This window comes from Peromyscus californicus, unplaced genomic scaffold (genome assembly GCF_007827085.1).
Source record: "Peromyscus californicus insignis strain IS unplaced genomic scaffold, ASM782708v3 Scaffold_15__1_contigs__length_86483966, whole genome shotgun sequence".
NCBI classification, from domain to species: domain Eukaryota; kingdom Metazoa; phylum Chordata; class Mammalia; order Rodentia; family Cricetidae; genus Peromyscus; species Peromyscus californicus.
This window is the reverse complement of record NW_026294447.1, coordinates 6,970,246-6,989,675: the sequence shown is the minus strand read 5'-3', so window position 1 is coordinate 6,989,675 and position 19,430 is coordinate 6,970,246. Positions and strand designations below refer to the sequence as shown.

The window sequence follows — 19,430 nt, the reverse complement described above, 5'->3', positions numbered from 1 at the left end:
ATAACACCATTCTTTCCCAATGTCACTAATTTTAGGAGTTGTTTTTGATTTATTTTTTTAACCCACTGATTTCACTTAGTGTTACCAGTATGTGTGTGGGTAGAGGCCATCTATTGGAACATGGGTTGCCTCTCAGAAGCCCTATCCATGAAGATGATACTTCCAAATTTAATTTAGAGAGCCAGTGAGATGGCTTCCTGGACAAGGACACTTGGCATAAAAAAAGCTGAGAGACTGGAATTCAATCCCTGAAACCCACATAGAGGGCAAAGTGGAGAATCTACTCCTCAAAGTTATCCTCTGCCCTGTACACATGTGCTGTGGCGTGTGTGCATTCACACTACAATACCAGCACACACAATAACAATAAATAGTGAAGGATCAAACACACTATGGAATACACTTTCTATTTTCTTCTTAATGTCTATTTCTTTTGCATTTATGCATTTTTCAATCTTCCTTGCTGAGAAGATATGTGGTTTATTTTGTCTTGATGTATATCTGACCTTGTGAATTGCTAGACAGAATCCATAAGGATTTACTTTGAAGGGGTTCTTTTTTTTTGATTAAGATAAGTAAGAATAAAATATAAATCTTGGATGTTCTGAGAGCAAAAATACAAGCAAATAAGAGGAAATCCTCATTAATCAGTGCATGCCACTGACTATTCATTCAGTAACGAGTAGTTCTAGTTGAAGTTCTCATATGAAGATCAATTAGCATTTGGATCAAAGAAAAATGTGAAAGATGAAGCCAGCCTGGGCTACAGAAGTCATCTCAAGCCAGCTCCGAAAACAGTAAAATTATAATATGAAGCACTTTAAAGATGAAATTATTCTGTGGCCAATTCAATTAGGGCCTGCAAACCCCATTCTGTCCTCTTCAGAGTCCCTGTTTCCCAGAAATCCAGCTTTCTTCTTCGAGCTTTGCCCCAAGAGCTTCCATCTTGGCTTACTCATACACTTCTGGTGAGTCAGGGTTTGAGGTTTTTTTGAATATCTGCCCTTATGATGTCTGCTCAACTATGTATCAGGTGTGGAGACCCAACTACACCTCCTCTTGTGTCTCATATCCACTTATAAAAATTTTTATTTTCAAGGTCGAAGCAAAAGTGACTTTTGTTTTCCTGGAAGTCTCCTGTTTCAAAGGGCTCAAAAGTGATTTGTTTATTTCAGAGGAAACGGAGACCACTTGGTGATGACAGATTTATTGGTTAAATGGACATCATACAAAAGCACTCTCCTTACAGCTCAAGCTTCCTTCTAACCACACTCTAAATGTTTAAGATAATGTGTGTTTTGGCAAATCAAACCCATTCAATTCAATATGGTCACTTTCTGAATGTGCATTTTTCCCCATATACCTGGAGAAAAGAAAATGGGTTACCCTAAATTAGGAACAAAAACAGCAATAAAAAACTGGATGAACTGGTAACAATAAATATATTTTGGAAATAATATAAAGGCAATATGAACAAAACATGATGAGTCATACAGATTTACAGAGGATATCTGATATTACTAAGAGCCCAGAGGAAACACCCTTCCACATTCTTGGTTATGTATGAACTACTTTCACAAACATAGGTATTATATATTTCTCATTTGTCATATGATATATTTGTAACACTTTAAAGACTAGGCATAAATCCCAGAAAGGTCCAAATTACTGTTCCTGAATATCCGATCACTTTTTACTAAAAAAAAATTTCACACAGAAAGGACAGTAAGATTTCATCAGTGAAACCCATTACTTCCAGGATTAGTTTAAAATAAAAGAAATACTGTCAAACTGATGCTTGTTGTGTTTTCACGTCAGTAGACTAGCAATTAAATAACAGCAAAAAGGGTCTAGGAGAGCAGATCTGTATGATAACACAACCCTTGCCTTTGAAAGGAGCCAGGTTAATTATCTCTGAAAGTAGAGGTTTAGCCATTTGGTATCTTCATAAATAAAAGCATATACCTTCAGAGAGTGAATTATACAAGAGAAAGTCGTGCAATGGGCCCTAAAAACAGTGGCACCTTCATACACTGTCCTTATGGCTGGCACTCTGATCCTCAATTTTCTTGTCCTTAAAACAACATGAATGGCTTTGATGGGTTTCAAAGTCCCTTCCAATTCTTTTATTTTAATATGCTGAAGACAAAACCACAGACCTTGAACACAGAAGGCAAGATCTCTACCACTGAGCACTATTCCGTTCATTTTGAATTAAAGTGTATTTAGTTTTTTCTCAATGATTCCTACAAAAAAAAAAAAAAAACATCCTTGTCCATTGCACAAAGGAAGAATTAAGAACATTAACTAGAATACCCTAGAAACAGATTTTGTGCATTGTTCTAGGATCCTAAATCATACCTAGATTTGATATTATTGTTTAACAGGGCCATAAGCCAGGGCTTGTGAATTTTCATACATATGAATACATATTACTAAAACGCAAGAAAGGGAGAGAACAATTGACACAAGGATCTTCTTTGTTTCTGAGACCTCTTCACCTTCTCTGAAGATTTGAAAGCCTTTAGCGGGTTCTTTATCACATCAGGACAGTCCTTGTTTCTGTCTTAGTCTCCAGGAGCGTGAAGGTGCTTAATCATCTCAGTGTACCCTCAGCGTTGTGACACAGCATATACTCATATTGGAATAAGTGCCCTTAGGGAACCCACAGAAAAAGCTATGCACAGGTGTGGACTGGGGTGGCTGGGCTGAGACGAGTTATGATATGATCCTGATGACCATTCCTTAAAAGAAACTTCTCAGACTGAATTGCAAAGTAATCCAGCTTCAATCAAAAGTACTAATGCCACTCCCTAAGGTTAAAAGGCAATTCAAAATAAAGTGCTTTAATTATAAAATAATAAAGTTTAAAATATCTGGAGAAACAGAAAAACGTGAGGAAGCATTTATGTCTGCCCATTGAATAACACAACTACTTTATGAGGAAATCCCTTAATAACGTTCCACTTGTGGCTGCCGTGTGGCAGGCACACTCTCTAGCTCAGCGCCTCTTTAGGATACAGTTACATTACGGGTCCACCTCATCCCAGCCTCTTTGAGTAACATGTTTATATTTCCTATTGGTTTGGTTTGATTTTTCATGTCCAGAATTTTCAAGGCAAGTGATTCAATGTGGAAATTATCTATTTATATTCTGTATAAGCAGGCACTTACATTATTTCATTCAATACTGCACTTTCCTATCATTAATAGAGATGTTTCATGACTGTGCTCCTAAGGGTATCTTTTTTAAAATTGTATTATCTTACCTCTACTTAATTGAGTCTATGGAGAAAGCAATAAGACATTTAAAATTGGGAATAAAATCAATGCATTAATCCAAAATAGATTATCACATCCACACATTTACTTGTTGAAAGATACCAATAATATGAGTAAAGTCTAAAAAAAAGTGAACTCATAAATTTCAATCATTGTAAACCAGTAAAATGTTTTCCTATCCTCTTCACTGCCAATAAAACTTTATTACAAATTATATTTGGTCTGGACTTACTCTCTTCCAAAAGAACCTTTATAAAGATGACATCTGTCATGACCCCCTCTCTCTCCTCCTCCTCCTCCTCCTCCTTCTTCTTCTTCTCTCTCTCTCTCTCTTGTGTATGTATGTGTGTGTGTGTGTTCACACGTGGATCATGCTTTCTGTGTTCCTTACAATATCCTGCTGACTGCAGTCACCAACATTTTCTTCTTTTTGTACTTTGATGAATATTTTTAAGCCATAAACGTGCCCAGGGATATCTTTGCAAATGTATAATATTAACATCATATTTTATACCACAAATTGCTAGAAGTTCAATCCTCAGTTAATTCCCAATTATTCTCTATTAATAAATGCATCCACTGATGAGCAGCCTGCTTCCCATTGGCACAGAGCTCTGTGGTTGTGGCAGTTTATTGAGTAATGCATGGCCACAGCCCAGATGCCTCACGGTATAGATGTGGAATTCCCATACTTCACTCTTCTCTGCATTTGCTGCTTCCTCATGCCAAGATGAACAAGTTACCCTCAATTTCTGTCTTAAAAGAAAAAAAATGAAAATTCTTCCTTCATTAATTCTACTTTCTTTAGCTACCTGACTTGCAATTTTGGAATTCAGACCAATGTTTACAAAAGAAAAAATCTTTTGAAAGATTTGAAAGAAATCTTTATAAGTTAATAATGCTATGTCATTAATTGCCACTGTCCAATTTTATTAAGTTTTCATACTTTCTCCCTGGAAAATCTTGCTTAGTTCCTGGCATGCTTCCCCACCCTTTCCCAGAAAAATGTTCTCCTCCCCATCCCTCTAGAGGCCTGAAAGAATCTCCCTAGCTGACCTTACATTTTTAATATACTTTTTTAAAATTTGATTCTCTACTTCCAAAATTCTAATTTTTATAGTCATACCCATTGTTGTAATGATTTTTTTCATTTGGGTTGAATATTTACAATTTAAAGATTTTATATCTCCAACTAGGTGTTTATTCTGATAACTGCCCTAGTCCAAGATATATAATATAAACAAAAATTTTATATATATATATATATATATATATATATATATATATCATTCAACTAATAAAAGTTTTAAGATGCCAGAGATATATTTTATTTCAGTCAATGTTTGATTAACAAAATAAACATTTTTACAGAAGCCTTTCAGTAAAGTAGTAGGTATTTTTTTACATATCTTACTGTCAGATGCGTTTTATCTTCTTGTAGTATTTGAATTCTCATCATTTCTTTCATTGTTGAGAGGTTCACATCCTCAGTGCATCTTCACTAGCTGAATGTTAAGTTAGACTTCACCTTTCTGGTTGGTGGAGACATTCTGTACGGGCATTGTCCAGTTCATTAGTAAGCAGCCACAGGTGCCAACTGAATACCTGAATCTGAATCTATGAACTGAATTTTTCATTTTATCTAACTTAAATTTAAATACTCACAGGTAGTCAGTAGCTACTCTACTAGTATGCTGTTGGGGATAATTGCATATATACAATTATTTCTTGAAAATTTGTTATATTATACTGGAAAACCATGTTTACCATGACCTTCCATGGGCTGAAAGGATGGTGTGCAGAACTTTTCATTCAAGACACAAGACTCTTTGGATAGGTAGTTCTCAACACTGGCCAAACATTGGAAACACCTGGGAACTTTAAGAAAATAATATAATATTTTATCATTTCTTTGATAATTTTGTATACAATGTATTTTGGTCATATTCACATCCACCCCTCCCCCAAGTTTTCCCAGATCCAGTGTCTCCTCCCTACCTCTCCATTTTGAGTCCCCCCACCTTTCTTTTAGAAGAGACTATCATGCATCAGATGCCCTGATCTTCTGGCTTTTAAAATCTGTCTGTTCCTTCTTCTACAATGTTTTCTGTGCCCCAGGTATAGGGGTGCTTGAAAATGTCTTACTTGGACAGGCAAGCCCACACTCAGTTATTCTCTGTGTTTTGACTAGGTATGGCTATGTATACTGATCTCAGGCTGTTAGAAAAAGAACCTTCTTTGATGAGGGGGAGAGCAGCACTTCCTCACCAGTGTAAGTGGACCATTGAGAGTGCAGTTAGAGATTCAATTGTTTAGGAGAGTGGCTGTGGGCTCCTTGCAGCCATGAGGTGCTGTCTAAGTCTACATAAACTCTTCCCTACTGAGTGGACCTAAAACCCAAGCACAAACAAAAACTCCTTTCTAGTGAGCAGACCTAAAACCCCATCAGACAGCTGTGTGTTACTGGAACACCTTATTTAAAAAATAACAATTTCCTGATGAAACAATAAGCTGAGAATTGTCTGAAGACAATCGATACAGGGAGATGCAAAGGACGACGGCATAAAAGAAATTTCATATGCGTGTGGAAGTTCATCAGTCCATTCTCTGTTCATTTACTGCGGTGAATTCCAATAATCAATGTAATGAATGCCCCCTCTACTTTATCTTGATCATGCTCAGAGGAAACCAGTATGCCAAGGAAGTCCCTTATCATTGCACTGTAATGCCAGTATTAATAACTACTGGTGTGGATCAAGTAGTGTTACCTGGGCAGAGGGGTGGCTCAGTGGGCAAAGTCACTTGCTGCCTAGCTTGACATCCTGAGTTTGATCCCTGAGATTACATGGTGGAAGAGGGAGCTGACTCCTGCAAATTGTTCTCTGATCTCCAGTTATGACACACATGGATGTGCACATGCATACACACACACATACACACACACTCACCAAATAAATAAATACATAAATAGTTAGATAAATAAATTAATTAATTAATAAATGTTAAAAGTCTGTGGTATACTAATAAAGAAGTGTGAAGATCTGATTGTTACCTTCCCTTATTAATTAAAGGAAATAGTAAGATAACATTAGTATTAGTGTCATGGATAACAGAATTTAAAGAAAAACTTTCCAGGAAAGTACTGTATTATGCACTGAGTTTTAACTTTCTACAGAATAAATTCTAACTTGCTTGACACAAGTAGACTTATTGCTAATTTTCCTTTCACCAAATTGTAACTGAGTCAGGAACCATGTTTGAGGTGATACAGTTTGTGCACCCCACACCATCACTACTTTTTTCTTTTCTTTTATTTATTTTTTGACACATGAGTACTGTATTTAAATGTATCATTTCTACTCCATCTTTCCCTGTGGCTCTCCTCATGTGCCCTGCCACTACCTCTCCAATGTATGGCCTCTTTTTAACTATCATTGCTGTATATTCTAAACACAACCACTAATATAAATAGTAGTATTGAGAATTATGTTTCAAAGACTAAAGATATAATTTTATATAAAATGTATTTTTATGTGAAAATCCTCCCCTAAATAAATGCATGCATGAGATTTTAAATATAATTTGATTGCACACAAAATTTAGTACATACAAAGCCTAGTAATATTTCTTTGAAAGACATTATCCATTCTATGTGTGAAGGCTTATAATTGAATACCTGTAGTGTAAGTATAGAATAATTTTAAGTTCATACAGAATTCCAAGTGGAGGAACAATAGAGTTAAGATATCCCTGCAAGCTATAGGTGTTGAGTAGATGCTCCTAGGATGTTTACTCTAGGAAACTTCGAGCAAATAACTAAATTAAACCTAGAAATAATAAAAGTGGGAAGAGAACAGATACAAAGACTGATGGTCTTTTGGTCAGTCTGTGTGTTTTGAAATACTGCCAGCATGCTAATCGCATGGTTGGTGTGAAAGATGAGAGCATCAGCTGAGATCACCACATGAAAGTCACTTTTAATAAATAAGACTTAATTTTTGGAGGTGTAGCTAGATGGTAGAGCAATTGATTACACGTAGGAGGCTTGCTTCTGATTCCTAGCACCACACACACATGCACACACACGTGTGGTGTGTACAAATGGAAGTGATCATTTTGTGATTTTTGAAATCGAGCTGTATTTAGACAAGAAATTGAAAGAATATCCTTGGAAAAATTACCCCCGTGTTTATATTAAATCTGTGTTTTAAGAGAATAGTGAGAATTACAGACTAAAATAAGTGAGAAAGGTCAGTGTTGGTGTAGTGCAGAAGCTGGAAGGTTAGCTCTGCTCAAAAGAATCAGTGAATCCAGTGTTGTCTGGGTGATGGGTGTAAACGAGACAGGAGGGGATCGAGGAAAACATTTCCGGTTAGAATAAATACATGGATAGTCCGTTGTGGTCTTAGAGAGTGTGGTTAATTCTCCAATCAATAGAGGCAGAAAGAGAAAGGAGGCAAAAGACTATAGAAAGTACACAAGAAGGCATTTCTGGCAGTATAGTAGAACACAAGTTTAAAAGTTTACTTAAATTTCAAAACAGGAAAGTTTTTCACATCCTAAATGGTTACACAAAATATGTATACAAGGATCACACTGTTATGATTTTGTTTGTGTAAGTATCTATTATTTACAATGACCCACCTGTATGCTATAGGATATGAAATATAGCATGCTGAGCTATATTGTGTGAAGTGCCAAAACCCCTTACCATTCTGTCCTTACTCTGAGGAAATACAAAACTACAAAATCAAGCTAAGAAAGTTTACCAGTGTCTATATTCATAAAAGGAGGATGAAAAGTAACCAAGGTAATTATAAAACTAAGAGAAAATCTGTTTTCACCTAAGGCAAGTGTTTCACCAAATTGCATTCTGTTAACTGATGGTGAAAAGTCTTCTTACTGGGAGCCTAAGATCTTAAGGTTTGAATCTGAGATTTTCCTGTAAGGTCTCGAGGCTGACGTTGGGCTCAGGAAAGCAGCTACTCATTACTAAGCCAAAGGGCAAATATTACCTAAGTTTCCTGGGCACATCTCATCACCTAAGGAAAGCTCTTGTAGAGCTGGGCCATCTGTTTAGCAGAGTTTATAATGTACCAAGTAAGCTGAGAATTCAGTCCATCTCCAGAATCAGGAATGATGGTTCGATGCAATTAGGTCTTTTTTTGTTATTGCTAAATCATTGAGCGTTTAGTAATTTTTCTTTCTCCTTACATGCTCTGTGGCAGGCAAAGGAGCAATCACTCGTTTCAAGACATCACTGAGATTTTTAATATTATATTTTAACATATGTAGACTCAATGCATATATTATTCAAAACTAGTGCTGAAGATCATCGTCTATATGAACATAAAAATGTTCCTATAGAGCATTTCAGAATTTTCCATGCTGAAAGGTGGGTTTCAGACATGAAAATGAACTAAATAAAGTGAATGTTTCTCATGTTCAGAACCTAAAATTTCAGGGAGTTTTGCCATCATCCTGTGTCGTCTTCACTTGAGCAGTATTTCTCAGGAATGTAACTACACACAAGGAGACAAATGAACGAAACTCTCACTAAATAAAACTTATTAAAACTAAGTGTGGATATACTTTCAGTGGTGCTTTTTTCCATGTTTACCATTCCTTAGCACTTAAATGGAGCAGCTAAGAAAGCAAAGAGCCACAGCCCTGCAGTAAGAAAGCACCCAAATGTACTATCTATCCTCCCTGCTAACTGAAAGTAGAAATTTTATTGCTCTCTCTCTCTCTCTCTCTCTCTCTCTCTCTCTCTCTCTCTCTCTCTCTCTCTCTCTCTCTCTCTCTCTTTCTGTGTGTGTGTGTGTGTGTGTGTGTGTGTGTGTGTGTGTGCATCTGGGTAAAACTTTATTCTTTGTTTTTTCCAGTATTGTAATGTTATTGGAAACAAGTTTATGATGGAGCAGTAGCAGGAGATATCCAAGAATAGGAGGTAAGCAGTTGAGGCTGCAGAATGAGCACTTCTTCTATAGCCTGGCTGAATCTGCCTTACATCTCAGGAAGTTGCCATTAAAGTGATTCTAGAGACAGTGCAGGTTGTTTTCGGTCCGGAGCAGTCCCTTGGGCTAGCAATGCTTCTTATTCCGATGTCAATAGTAAGTGAAAATAGATCCTGAAACAGGTTTTCACAGAATGCATACCCACAATGTGACTGTCCTTTTCCAAGATGATAAAATAATAAGTACTATTTACAGAGCTAGACATTGCTGCCTTGTGCATGTTCATTCCGCTCATTTCCAGGGCACAGCGCAGTTCCATCTCTGCCAGCGGTGACATCTCGTAAGTCACAAGAGGAGTTGATTTTAGCTGTGTGCTCCGTGAGTCTTCTCCCCACGCTCTTGTTTGTAGCCTGAACTCCTTTCATCTGCAAGTCTCCTGGGCTTGAAAATGTCATTATGTCTAGCCACAAACAGCAAGACTACGAGATCAGAGGAGGTGAAAACTGGTGATGGGCTTTTACCTGGCCACCCATGAGATCCCAGCCTTAAGAGGAGGCCTCCACCCTGAGGCTGTGGTTGGCCTGCAGTGAAGGCTCCCAGTTTGTCACCTGAGGTTAGAGTAGGCTGTTAGGTCCCCATCGTGACCAGCCCCTGGTAATTCTTCATTTCCTGTTGCTCCCCTGGCTTTCCCTATCACAAATGATCAACATATTTGTCTTTGAAGTGTGCCGTCTCTTTCCTCGTCTGATATGCTGAGTAAGGGCTAAGACAGTCCCTTACGCTTTATTCTCTGCTGGCTAAGTCTGCAAACACAGGAAACAACATTATCTCTTCTTTATTTCCCCCAAACATTCATGTCTCCAAGAATAAGTCTGATAAAGCTCTACTTCCTAAAACCTAACCGTCCTAGAAGAAAAAGTATCTATAACTTTCTAAACTTTGGATGTAGATGTTCACAAAGTGGTAATTCTGGAAATGTGGGCAGCAGCAGGCTCCAGGCTTGGACGCCTGAACTCTGGCTTTCCTGGCATTTCAGTCTGTCTCAATAGTTTACATCTACATTCTGTCGCGTTTAATACATCCAGACTCGTTTACATTTTCAATGAGAAAAAAAGCCTCTCATGTAAACACAGCTTATGGTTGGGGAGATTTTAATTGTTGAAGGCAGTAAACATACTGAGAGCTTGTTTTACTTTTGAAAAATATTAAATAGGGAAAGATACCACTTGATTTCAATATACTCTGTCAGAAAGCAGTTTCCAAGAGTTCTTACAATACGAGAGCCATTTGCCAACTTACTGATGTTTTACAAAAGTCATAGCAAAGTTTACTCATGTGGTGCCTAGAGTTTTGGATGGAACAAATCAATTTTTCTGAGGTTTATTTCTTAGCTACTAAAATGAATGTTTTGGGAAATATTCGTTGCCTTCATTTGATAAGGGACCCCACCCCTTGTATGTGTTCTACTCGTTAAGAAGACACCTCTGTTTAATTTGCTGTCCTACAGGCGGCTAAGATTTACCACACCAATGTTTCCTGTGCAGTCCAGACCTCGAAAGAAGCCGTTCTGCAGACACTGTGTGCGCTTTAGCCCTGCAGGTAACTGCAGCAGTAAGTGCCTTTGGGTGCCGTTTCTGGCAGCGCTTTAAGGCTATGTTTTCAAAGGGCAAAATCTAGGCTTGTAAAACTCAACTGGCACCTGCCAACTTAGGTTGGACAGTCCTGTTTGCAAGTCTCCTCCGTACCAGGGATGTGACTTCATCTTACTGCTTTTCCAGCCCCCAGTCATGGAAGGTAGCTCTGATTTCTCCCTCCTTGCAGTGCTATGGAAAGCTCTTGAAGTGTGTAGGACTAGTGAGCTAGACAGAGAAAAACGAAAGACAACAAGCACTGCAGGAAACTTGGCCTGGCTGATTCCTGTGACTGTCATTGATGACCAGCTCCAGCCTACTGGAGTCTCCACCCAGTTGGGCATGCAGCAAGCTTCACGTTTCCTTTCACAGTTGAAGCATTTAGCGTATTACAGCCTTTAATGCAGAAACTATAATCCAGATTTACTATTATCAAGAAATTTCATTTTGAATTTCGTCTTGCTATTAATATGCCTACTTATCTACAAGACCCAGTATAAACTCTGATATTTGCTTTAAAATGGGGCTGCAACATTTTACCTAATTCAGGACCCTCCTCCTTAACACCTGGGCTTTCAACAAAATTTTTCTACTAAAATAAAATCTATGAAAATTAAACAGATCAACCTAAATACCACACAAAATTAAACATCTACTCATAATTTTAATCAGTGCAACCTACACACATTTTAATTAGCAAATTTATGGCATCTTAGAAACCTATAAAAACAAATGTTATGATATTTAAAGATACTTAACCAAATTGATTTCATGAAAAAGTGTGAAAGCAACAAACTTTTCATTTAAAGCTTTAATAAATGAATAGCTTTTTAGAACTATGAGTCTAGTAAGCATGTTATATTTTTCAACGAAAGAAAAATTGCAAAGATTTGAATATTAAGTTACCATCATTTACAAATATCTTAGAATAATTAACTTTTTAAGTAATTGATAAATTTTAAAAGTGATCTAACAATAATATATTTGCTAAAAATAATTTATTAATCTTGTAATATGTCTAGAATAGAGAAGCAAAGGAATTATTTTTTAGAACTCTTTTCTTCACACAGATCTCTTGTCAAAATGTATAGTAACACCAAGAATCTTGCCTGGTCATTCTTGTTCACATGCAGGCATAAGAAAATAACAAAGCTATAAAACATTTTTAGAAACCCTACAAAACAAAAGCCGATGTAGAGTGTACAATTTATAGAAAGTGAAGTATAAATTTACACATGTATTTAAATGGAAATTGTAAGTATATAGTTCATGGAAATTCACAAATAATGGGATAATTATAAGTAATTCATAAACAATTTTTATGCCCAGATCCCGGGGACTTTTAATTATAGATTTAAATTGTTGAATGTAGAAGAAAACTAATAATCTTTTTGATCAAACACAAAATGTATATGCTTACTGTATAATTTTCTATTAATTTAAGAATACATTTGTCCAAAGGTTTTACATTAAAATATTCTCAAGTATAAAAACAATGTCTGAGTTTTGAATGTATGGATCAGTAGGTATGTTATGTGTTGGTTCTTAAGATTTACATGCTTCAGCCACCAAGATAATTCGGTGAGTAAAGATGCTTGAAGTGTGAGCCTGATGACCTGAGCTTAATGTCGCATAAATGCAGAAGGAAAGCACAGAAGACAAAGTTGTCCTCTGATCCCTACCTGCACATTGTGACACGTGGGCTCCCTCTACACATCATGGTACATACAGCACACTAATAATTAAGCAGGAATCGTTTCTTAAAGATTTACATACTACACAGTACAATTTTTTAAAGGGAAAACAAATGCTTTATGCTTTTAAAATAAAAGCAAAATAGGAGGATTTTTTTTGACACCAGATTTAGAGTTATTCTCTTTTCAAACAGGTAATGCCCAGGATGCACACTAAATCCTAGGACCTTTGGGGACATTCTGCCACATAGAGTGAACTATTCCACAACGATGGCCTCTGAGCCTCACTCATGCCTGGGATTTAGTAATGAAGGGTTTTGCTTACAACTGCATGCTGTGATGCCCTTGCTTGAGGGCTTCAGCTCAATACAGTTACTCAAAGCAACATCCATGAGAATCGCATGACAATAATGGTAGAAACCCCAGTACTCAGTTGTCTCTATGTACTTTAAATATGAGTAGTGTTAACTCAAAACAATGTCAATGACTGAAATATACAAACAAGATGTGACATAGGTTAAATGAAAACTGCTCTTATTCTGATTTCAAACTTGAGGACTAACGTGTGGTCTTCTCTTTTTAGTCATTGGGATCAGACCATAATACCATGATTAATCAATGAAGAATGGAGTTAGTGCTGATAATCTCATTTTCCATGATAATTTTCCTCACAAAATGTTTTATTATTATAAAAAGTATCATGAAAAACTGGGGAATGCGAAGGAAGTTGAAAATTTGAACTATAAACAGTTTGAAAGAGAGACATCAATTATAAATATTACTCCAGAAAATGTCAAGACATTCTTACACATAATTTATTTTCTAATACATTGATACTTCCACCCTTTCATTAATCAGACATAGATATTTGAAACTGTACAACAATGCTCAAAATTATACTTTCTAAAATTGGATATTTAAATTAAGAGAGGGAATATAGTCTAAATCTAATTAGATTTATATTCCAGTAAATATAATTACCTTTTATCTGAAATAAAAATCTAAAACATATGCCTATTAAGTTATTCATTCATAGACTGACATCTTTCAAATGAACAAAGTTAGCTTCCATTATATATGGAATTTTCTTCCAAATTTCCCCAGGTATGACAAAAAATTAGCCCCTTTCCATTTAATTTTCACTTGAAATTAATTTATTAGCTTGATTAGGCTTTATCATGAATATAAATTATACTCTCCAGCACCAAGATGAAGTTTTTCCAAATACTGAAGGAAAATGTGCATGATGATATTGTTATTTCTTTTTACTGGTAGAAATTTGCTTACAGGATATCAATATAACATTTTTACTGATAATTACTATAAAAGAAATATGAATGTTTACATATGTAATGTCAGGGTTTAATGTAGGTGAAATCTGCCACCATTTCTCTCATTGACTGCTCTGTTTTAAAATGAACAAAAAATAAATAAACAGATCTGCAGGGAACTGAAATCATTTCCTATTTTTAGTTGCATGCTTCCACTCTCTGCTCACGCTCAAGCTTAAAGCAGTTGATTTCGAAGGAACCCCTGATCTGACATTGAGAGTTATTAACTAAGGCCACTCACGTAGGTCAATGGTTCCTACATTTGTTTCTTAATGTCAGGTCACCACTAAAGAATGGTCTCATCTAAAATTGACACTCTAGAAAGTTCCACAATGCCATTTTATATACCATAGTTTGGAGATTTTAAACTGTTCAAAATTCTCCTGGATATCCAAGATCCTAAAGATTGTATTTTATTCTAAAGAAAATATAAAAAGTTATAATTCAGTAAGACAGGAATAAATAACAGAGTTGTTTGTCTTCTTTTCAGAAAGTGTAATTATTGGAATATACAGGAAATATCAAACTATAATAGCAGAATTAGATGGAAGTAACATTATTCTGAGGTGAGCTTGTTGTACATATTGGATACATCACTTTTTATTCTGTATAGCCACACACAGGGACTCACATAATTCGGAACAAAATATGTTGTGCTATACTAGCAATTTGTAATTAAAATATCTAATATGATTCAAAACCTAATAAAATCTGCATCCCCAAATTATTCATTATATTTTTGAAAGGAATATAGTTATAAAATTATGCTTTAAAATAAAAAGCGTGCTTATTTTCACTAAACTAAACTGAATAGAGAATATGTACAGATTAATGGTATATATTAACTGCATAAAAGCTGGTTAGATTAAGAGAGCACAGCTATTTTAACAAACTTGAACAATTCATGCCTGCTACTATATCGCTTGGTATAATTGAAGCCAAAAAGTTCACAGTATTTATAGACATTTTCCCAATCACCTGGTTTGTACTGATTGTTTTAAGCACAGTTGTAAAGTTTCGAACTTTAAGAGTCCCTTTGAAGGAGTGGCAGATGTTGGCTTTACTAACATTACTGGAAAGGGTAGCTGGTTCAAAGTTACAAAAATGTTTAGCACATAAAATGACAATGTCATAATTTCCTATTAAAATTGGTCATTTTTAATTGTTAGTTAACTATAATGGAAGAATAACGTCTATAAATATTGACTATTATATTGGGAAACTTTAGGGGTTTATATAAGTGTATTTTCAAACTTGTTTTCAGGACAGAAATACTGGACAGTGTTATATATTGAAATCGTTGGATTCTTTACTATGGATAAAAATTTAAGGTTTATACACAATTTGGTTGTTTAACACTATTTCCTGGTGTTTAAATTTCTATTTGAAATTAGTTTAATTATCACGCATGCACAGATATTAGCAACAGGTATATGAAGACTTGGTTCCAACAATGCCATTGAGTGAAACACTGCATATACTCTCAACTGTAAATACACAGTGACTGTAAAATGTCTAAATATATAAACTGGTGCTATGTATGATGTAATATTTATCTAATGTAGTCATAAATCTCAGCTTCTCCAATATAATTTATTGAACATTTATTAATTGTGGAGGTATGTTGAAATAATCAAGCTGTGCCAAATAAGGCTTATGTGTTGATAACAGAATAGTATTATAACTATTTTCTATGTTATTTTACTCTCTGGTTAGTCAAAAATGTTTATAGAATAGTATGAAATAACTTAACCTTGAATTGAATGTTCACTGTATAAATTGAAATAGGGCTTAGATGGCTTTGAGTTAAGTTTATCTTGATCTAATCGATATCAACTCAGAGCCTGAACACATTAATTTTATTCAATAAGTGTACCAAGACAACTGATGCTTGACCGTGATGGTCTGTCAATGGAAACGTTGGTTCTAAGTGGACCCCAGTGACATTATCCTTGCTAATGATTGTACTTCCCATTCTTGTAACCTATTGATACATCATGGGGTTGACACATTTTTTATTCTGTTTGCTTGTTTCTGTGTTCTGAAATGAGATTCACAACACGAAAACAAGCTTCACTTTGCTGTGTGGTTATTTCCCCTGATAAAGGTGATGGAAACAACTATTAGTCAATTTAAAGACAGTTTTTATTAAAATAACTTAAGGAAGTAAATTTTCTTAGTTTTACTCTCCCTGTTTCCCCAACTAAAATTAAGTTGTGCCTGAACAAAAATTCCTTCATGTGCCGTTATCTTTAGGGCATTGGTTCAGCTAAGAAGCAGGCCATGGTTTCCCTTGCGGAAGGAAAACTGAATTGGGGCTTCTGGCTCTTGCTGAGGTAGCTGTCAACCTGTTGGGCCCTCCAAGCATTCTTGATCATCAATGCCCTGCCTGAGGAACCCCAGTGCATCCTAACGCCTTCTTAGGAATCTTTTCAATAGCTTAGGATTTCAGATGGCATTAGCGATAACCACTGAAAATGAATGACAGTGCTAACTTTCTTAGAGGTAACTAATCACTGTGGAGCGTTAAAAGTCCACGTTCACCCTGGACCTCGGAAAATAAAGGTTCATCCCCGAGGCTGGAAAGGAAGGATCACTCCATAGCGAGGCTGAGAAAAGTTTCTGTCATCTTTTAACATGATATAAAATACACAGCAGTTACTGTCGTACACTGCAAAACACCTGGCCTAAACAGTTTAAAATGCTACTGTTTTTTTTTCCCATTTTTTTCCAATGCCTAGAATTACATTTTCTAACTCTCACTAACACAAAAGATTAAATACATGCAAACATTTTATTAGTTAAGTGACATCTTCCAAAGTATGTAACCAGGTTGCCAAGTAACTGCCAAGAAATTAAGACTCGATTAAAAAGAAGAAGGAGGAGGAGAAGAGGAAGAAGAGAAACATCTTCATAATGAGAACTATAACTACAGGTTTTGATGCGCTGCCTGGAAACTTTCCGTTTCCCTGGACTACCACACTGCACTGGCCACTGACCTTTCAGGTCCTGGAATCCATGGGGAGACTCTCCTTTGGGTGGGCTGCTCAAGTAACCCACACCTTGTCTGCTCACCCTAGCGCGTCTGTTTCCAGCACTGTCAGAGGTGCTCTGAGCTCTCCAGTGCGTCTCAAAATCTGCTTTTATTTTCCACTTTCGAAGTTCAGGGTTTTTTTGTTTTGTTTGTTTGTTTTTTCCTAGGTTAGCACCCCATGATTCTAATCTACTATGAGAAATGATCTTTCTTCAGATCCTCTTTTGCTAATTCACAATGTTCGGATGTAGTCCTTAAATACTTCTAGATTCCTAGATAATGCCTTCTTCGCCAAATAAATAGAACGATTTTTAAAATTATTATTATTTTAAGTAGGGTGCTATTTAAGGAACTCTGAAAGCAAAACGTTAAAAAAAAAGTGTCCCCCCCCCCCGAGTATTTTGTCAAATCCCAGTTAAAGTTCAAGATATTGCGCAATAATCTGGAAATGCAGTTAAGAATGGGAAAAATCGAGCTGTTTGGAGTTGGGAATTTGTAAGGCAAAAAAGTCAAGCAGAAGCTCACGCACGTACACACGCACGCATTCGGAGCGGATGCAGCATCCCAAGGTTCACACCCCTCCCAGCGCGTGGATAGACCGCCACGCTCCTTAACCGATTTCTCATACTATCACTGGCTCTTTTTTCACCACCTCTGGAAAACCAGTTTGCGATCTTGGAGGGCTTTGAACGTCTGGATGTAGATATATTAACCTCAGCGAAACACGTGTTCCCCAACTACACTGCGGGCCGAAGCTGCAAGGACGGATCCGGCCAGCGGGCCTGGAAGGGCTAGGTGTTCCTGGCCTGCCAGAGCCTTCCGGCACCTCCCGGCCCCTTCCCAGCCCGGGGAACACTCTCCCTGGGGGTGCTCTGCGGGCACTCACCTGAGCTGTCGCTTTTCCTCTTGCCGCCGCTCCTCTTTTCCACCTCCGCGGGTGACAGCGCTTGGCGGCCATAGTCCCCGGGTGCGCACGCGGCCCCGGTCGGGGTGCTGGAGCCCAGGCTGGAGGAGTTGGAACACAGGACCGGAGGGCTGCTCCCCAGCTCCGGAGGCCCTCCCGAGTCGGGCTGCAGGCACAGGCTGTGCCGGGCCGCGCTCGGCGGGGAGGACATCTGCGGGAGGTGCCAGTTGCTCGGCAGAGCCTGGTGCTGCTGCTGTTGGTGGTGGTGATGGTGGTGGTGGTGGTGGTGGTGGTGCCCCCTGTGATGCTGGCTGGCAAACATGCTCTCCTCGTTGGGGTATCCCGCGATTATGCAAGACGAGGAAGATGTGGAGAGTTCGGGGTAGGACATGTGGTCAGATCTTCCATGGAGGGCCAGAGAAGACTGCGAGAAAGGGTGCAAGCCTTGCGCGGTGGCGTGGGGGCTGCGCAGGCAGCCAAAGAGGGGATGTTCCATGGCATGCAAGTCTGGACTTCCAGGCAGAAGACTTCACGATGGTCCCAAAGGCCACCAAGCTCTGTCACTTTTCACTGGAAGTCCTAGAACTCTTTCTCCCCAACACACACACACACACATACACACTCCCGTATGAGTCGCGCCTTTGAGCAGAGCTGGCTAATCCCAGTCCTAAACCTTAGCGGCCAGTCTCCTGCACATATAAACACTGGGACCTGGAGGAGCTTCCCTCGCAGCTGCTCAGATGTCAAGTGTGGGAGAGGTGGAAGCCAAAAGAAGGTGGTCCCAGAGAACTGCTTTCAGGGGGGAAATGGCTCGGAGAGGTTATAAATAGAGTGTAATGTGAGCTGGGGGCTGGCTTAGGAGCCCAGAGCTGACCACATGCAAACTCCCTCCAAAACTCCCGCTCAGTCATGCTCTCTCATTTCCAGTTTCCAATTGCTGGCAGGGCAGGAGCGGCTGCTTCACGCCTGCCCGTTCCTGGGAGCTTCCACACAGCCAGGGGAGCGCCCAGAGACTCCGTCAGCCGGGCCACGGCGATCTGTCCCATAGGCTCCCAGTGGCCCTGCGTGCAGCCACTCTGGGTCTCGCTAAGCCAGTGTCCCCGAGCCCCTGACCGCGGCTCGGCTCACCATTCTTGGAACTGAGATTTGTCAAAGCTTGGTGGGGGTAGGGGTGGTGGTCACCTGCAGGCGCTCCAGGACTGCTCCCCGACCTTGCAGACCACAGAGATCTTAAGGAGAGTTCAAGAGAAGGGGAAGAGCCGAAGCAGTCTCGCTTTTCAAACTCCGAGACTCGCAGTTCCCGCGCCCTAGGGCGCATCATGTATTTCCCTTTTAGGTGTCCGAGGACAGACTGTTAAAAAAAAAAAAAAACTGACGCCAGGTTGGAGGTTTATAGCACAGAGCTGCTCTGTGTGAGGAAAAGAGAGGTACCCGCTAGGTGAGTGGATGGAAAGCGTGAAGCAGAAATGGATACAGGTTCTGACTCCCTGGCATCACACACGTGCCGCTCCTAGTGGTGTCCTTTTTCTCTCTTTTCCGACCCTCCTCCCACCTCTCTTTACTGGTCCTGCTCGCTCAATCTCGTAACCATTCGCTC

At 38.3% G+C, this 19,430-nt stretch overlaps 1 protein-coding gene across 1 annotated transcript in view; it reads right to left on the bottom strand.

The window, feature by feature from the left end:
• Positions 1 to 19,108, bottom strand: part of Meox2 (mesenchyme homeobox 2) — a 61,461-nt gene extending 42,353 nt beyond the window's left edge. Inside the window, exon 1 of the mRNA XM_052738358.1 lies at positions 17,816 to 19,108. Within this exon, the coding sequence (XP_052594318.1) occupies positions 17,816 to 18,329 (514 nt within the window). The 5' untranslated portion in view covers positions 18,330 to 19,108. The remainder of the gene's footprint in view (positions 1 to 17,815) is intronic.
• Between the last annotated feature and the right edge of the window lie 322 nt (positions 19,109 to 19,430).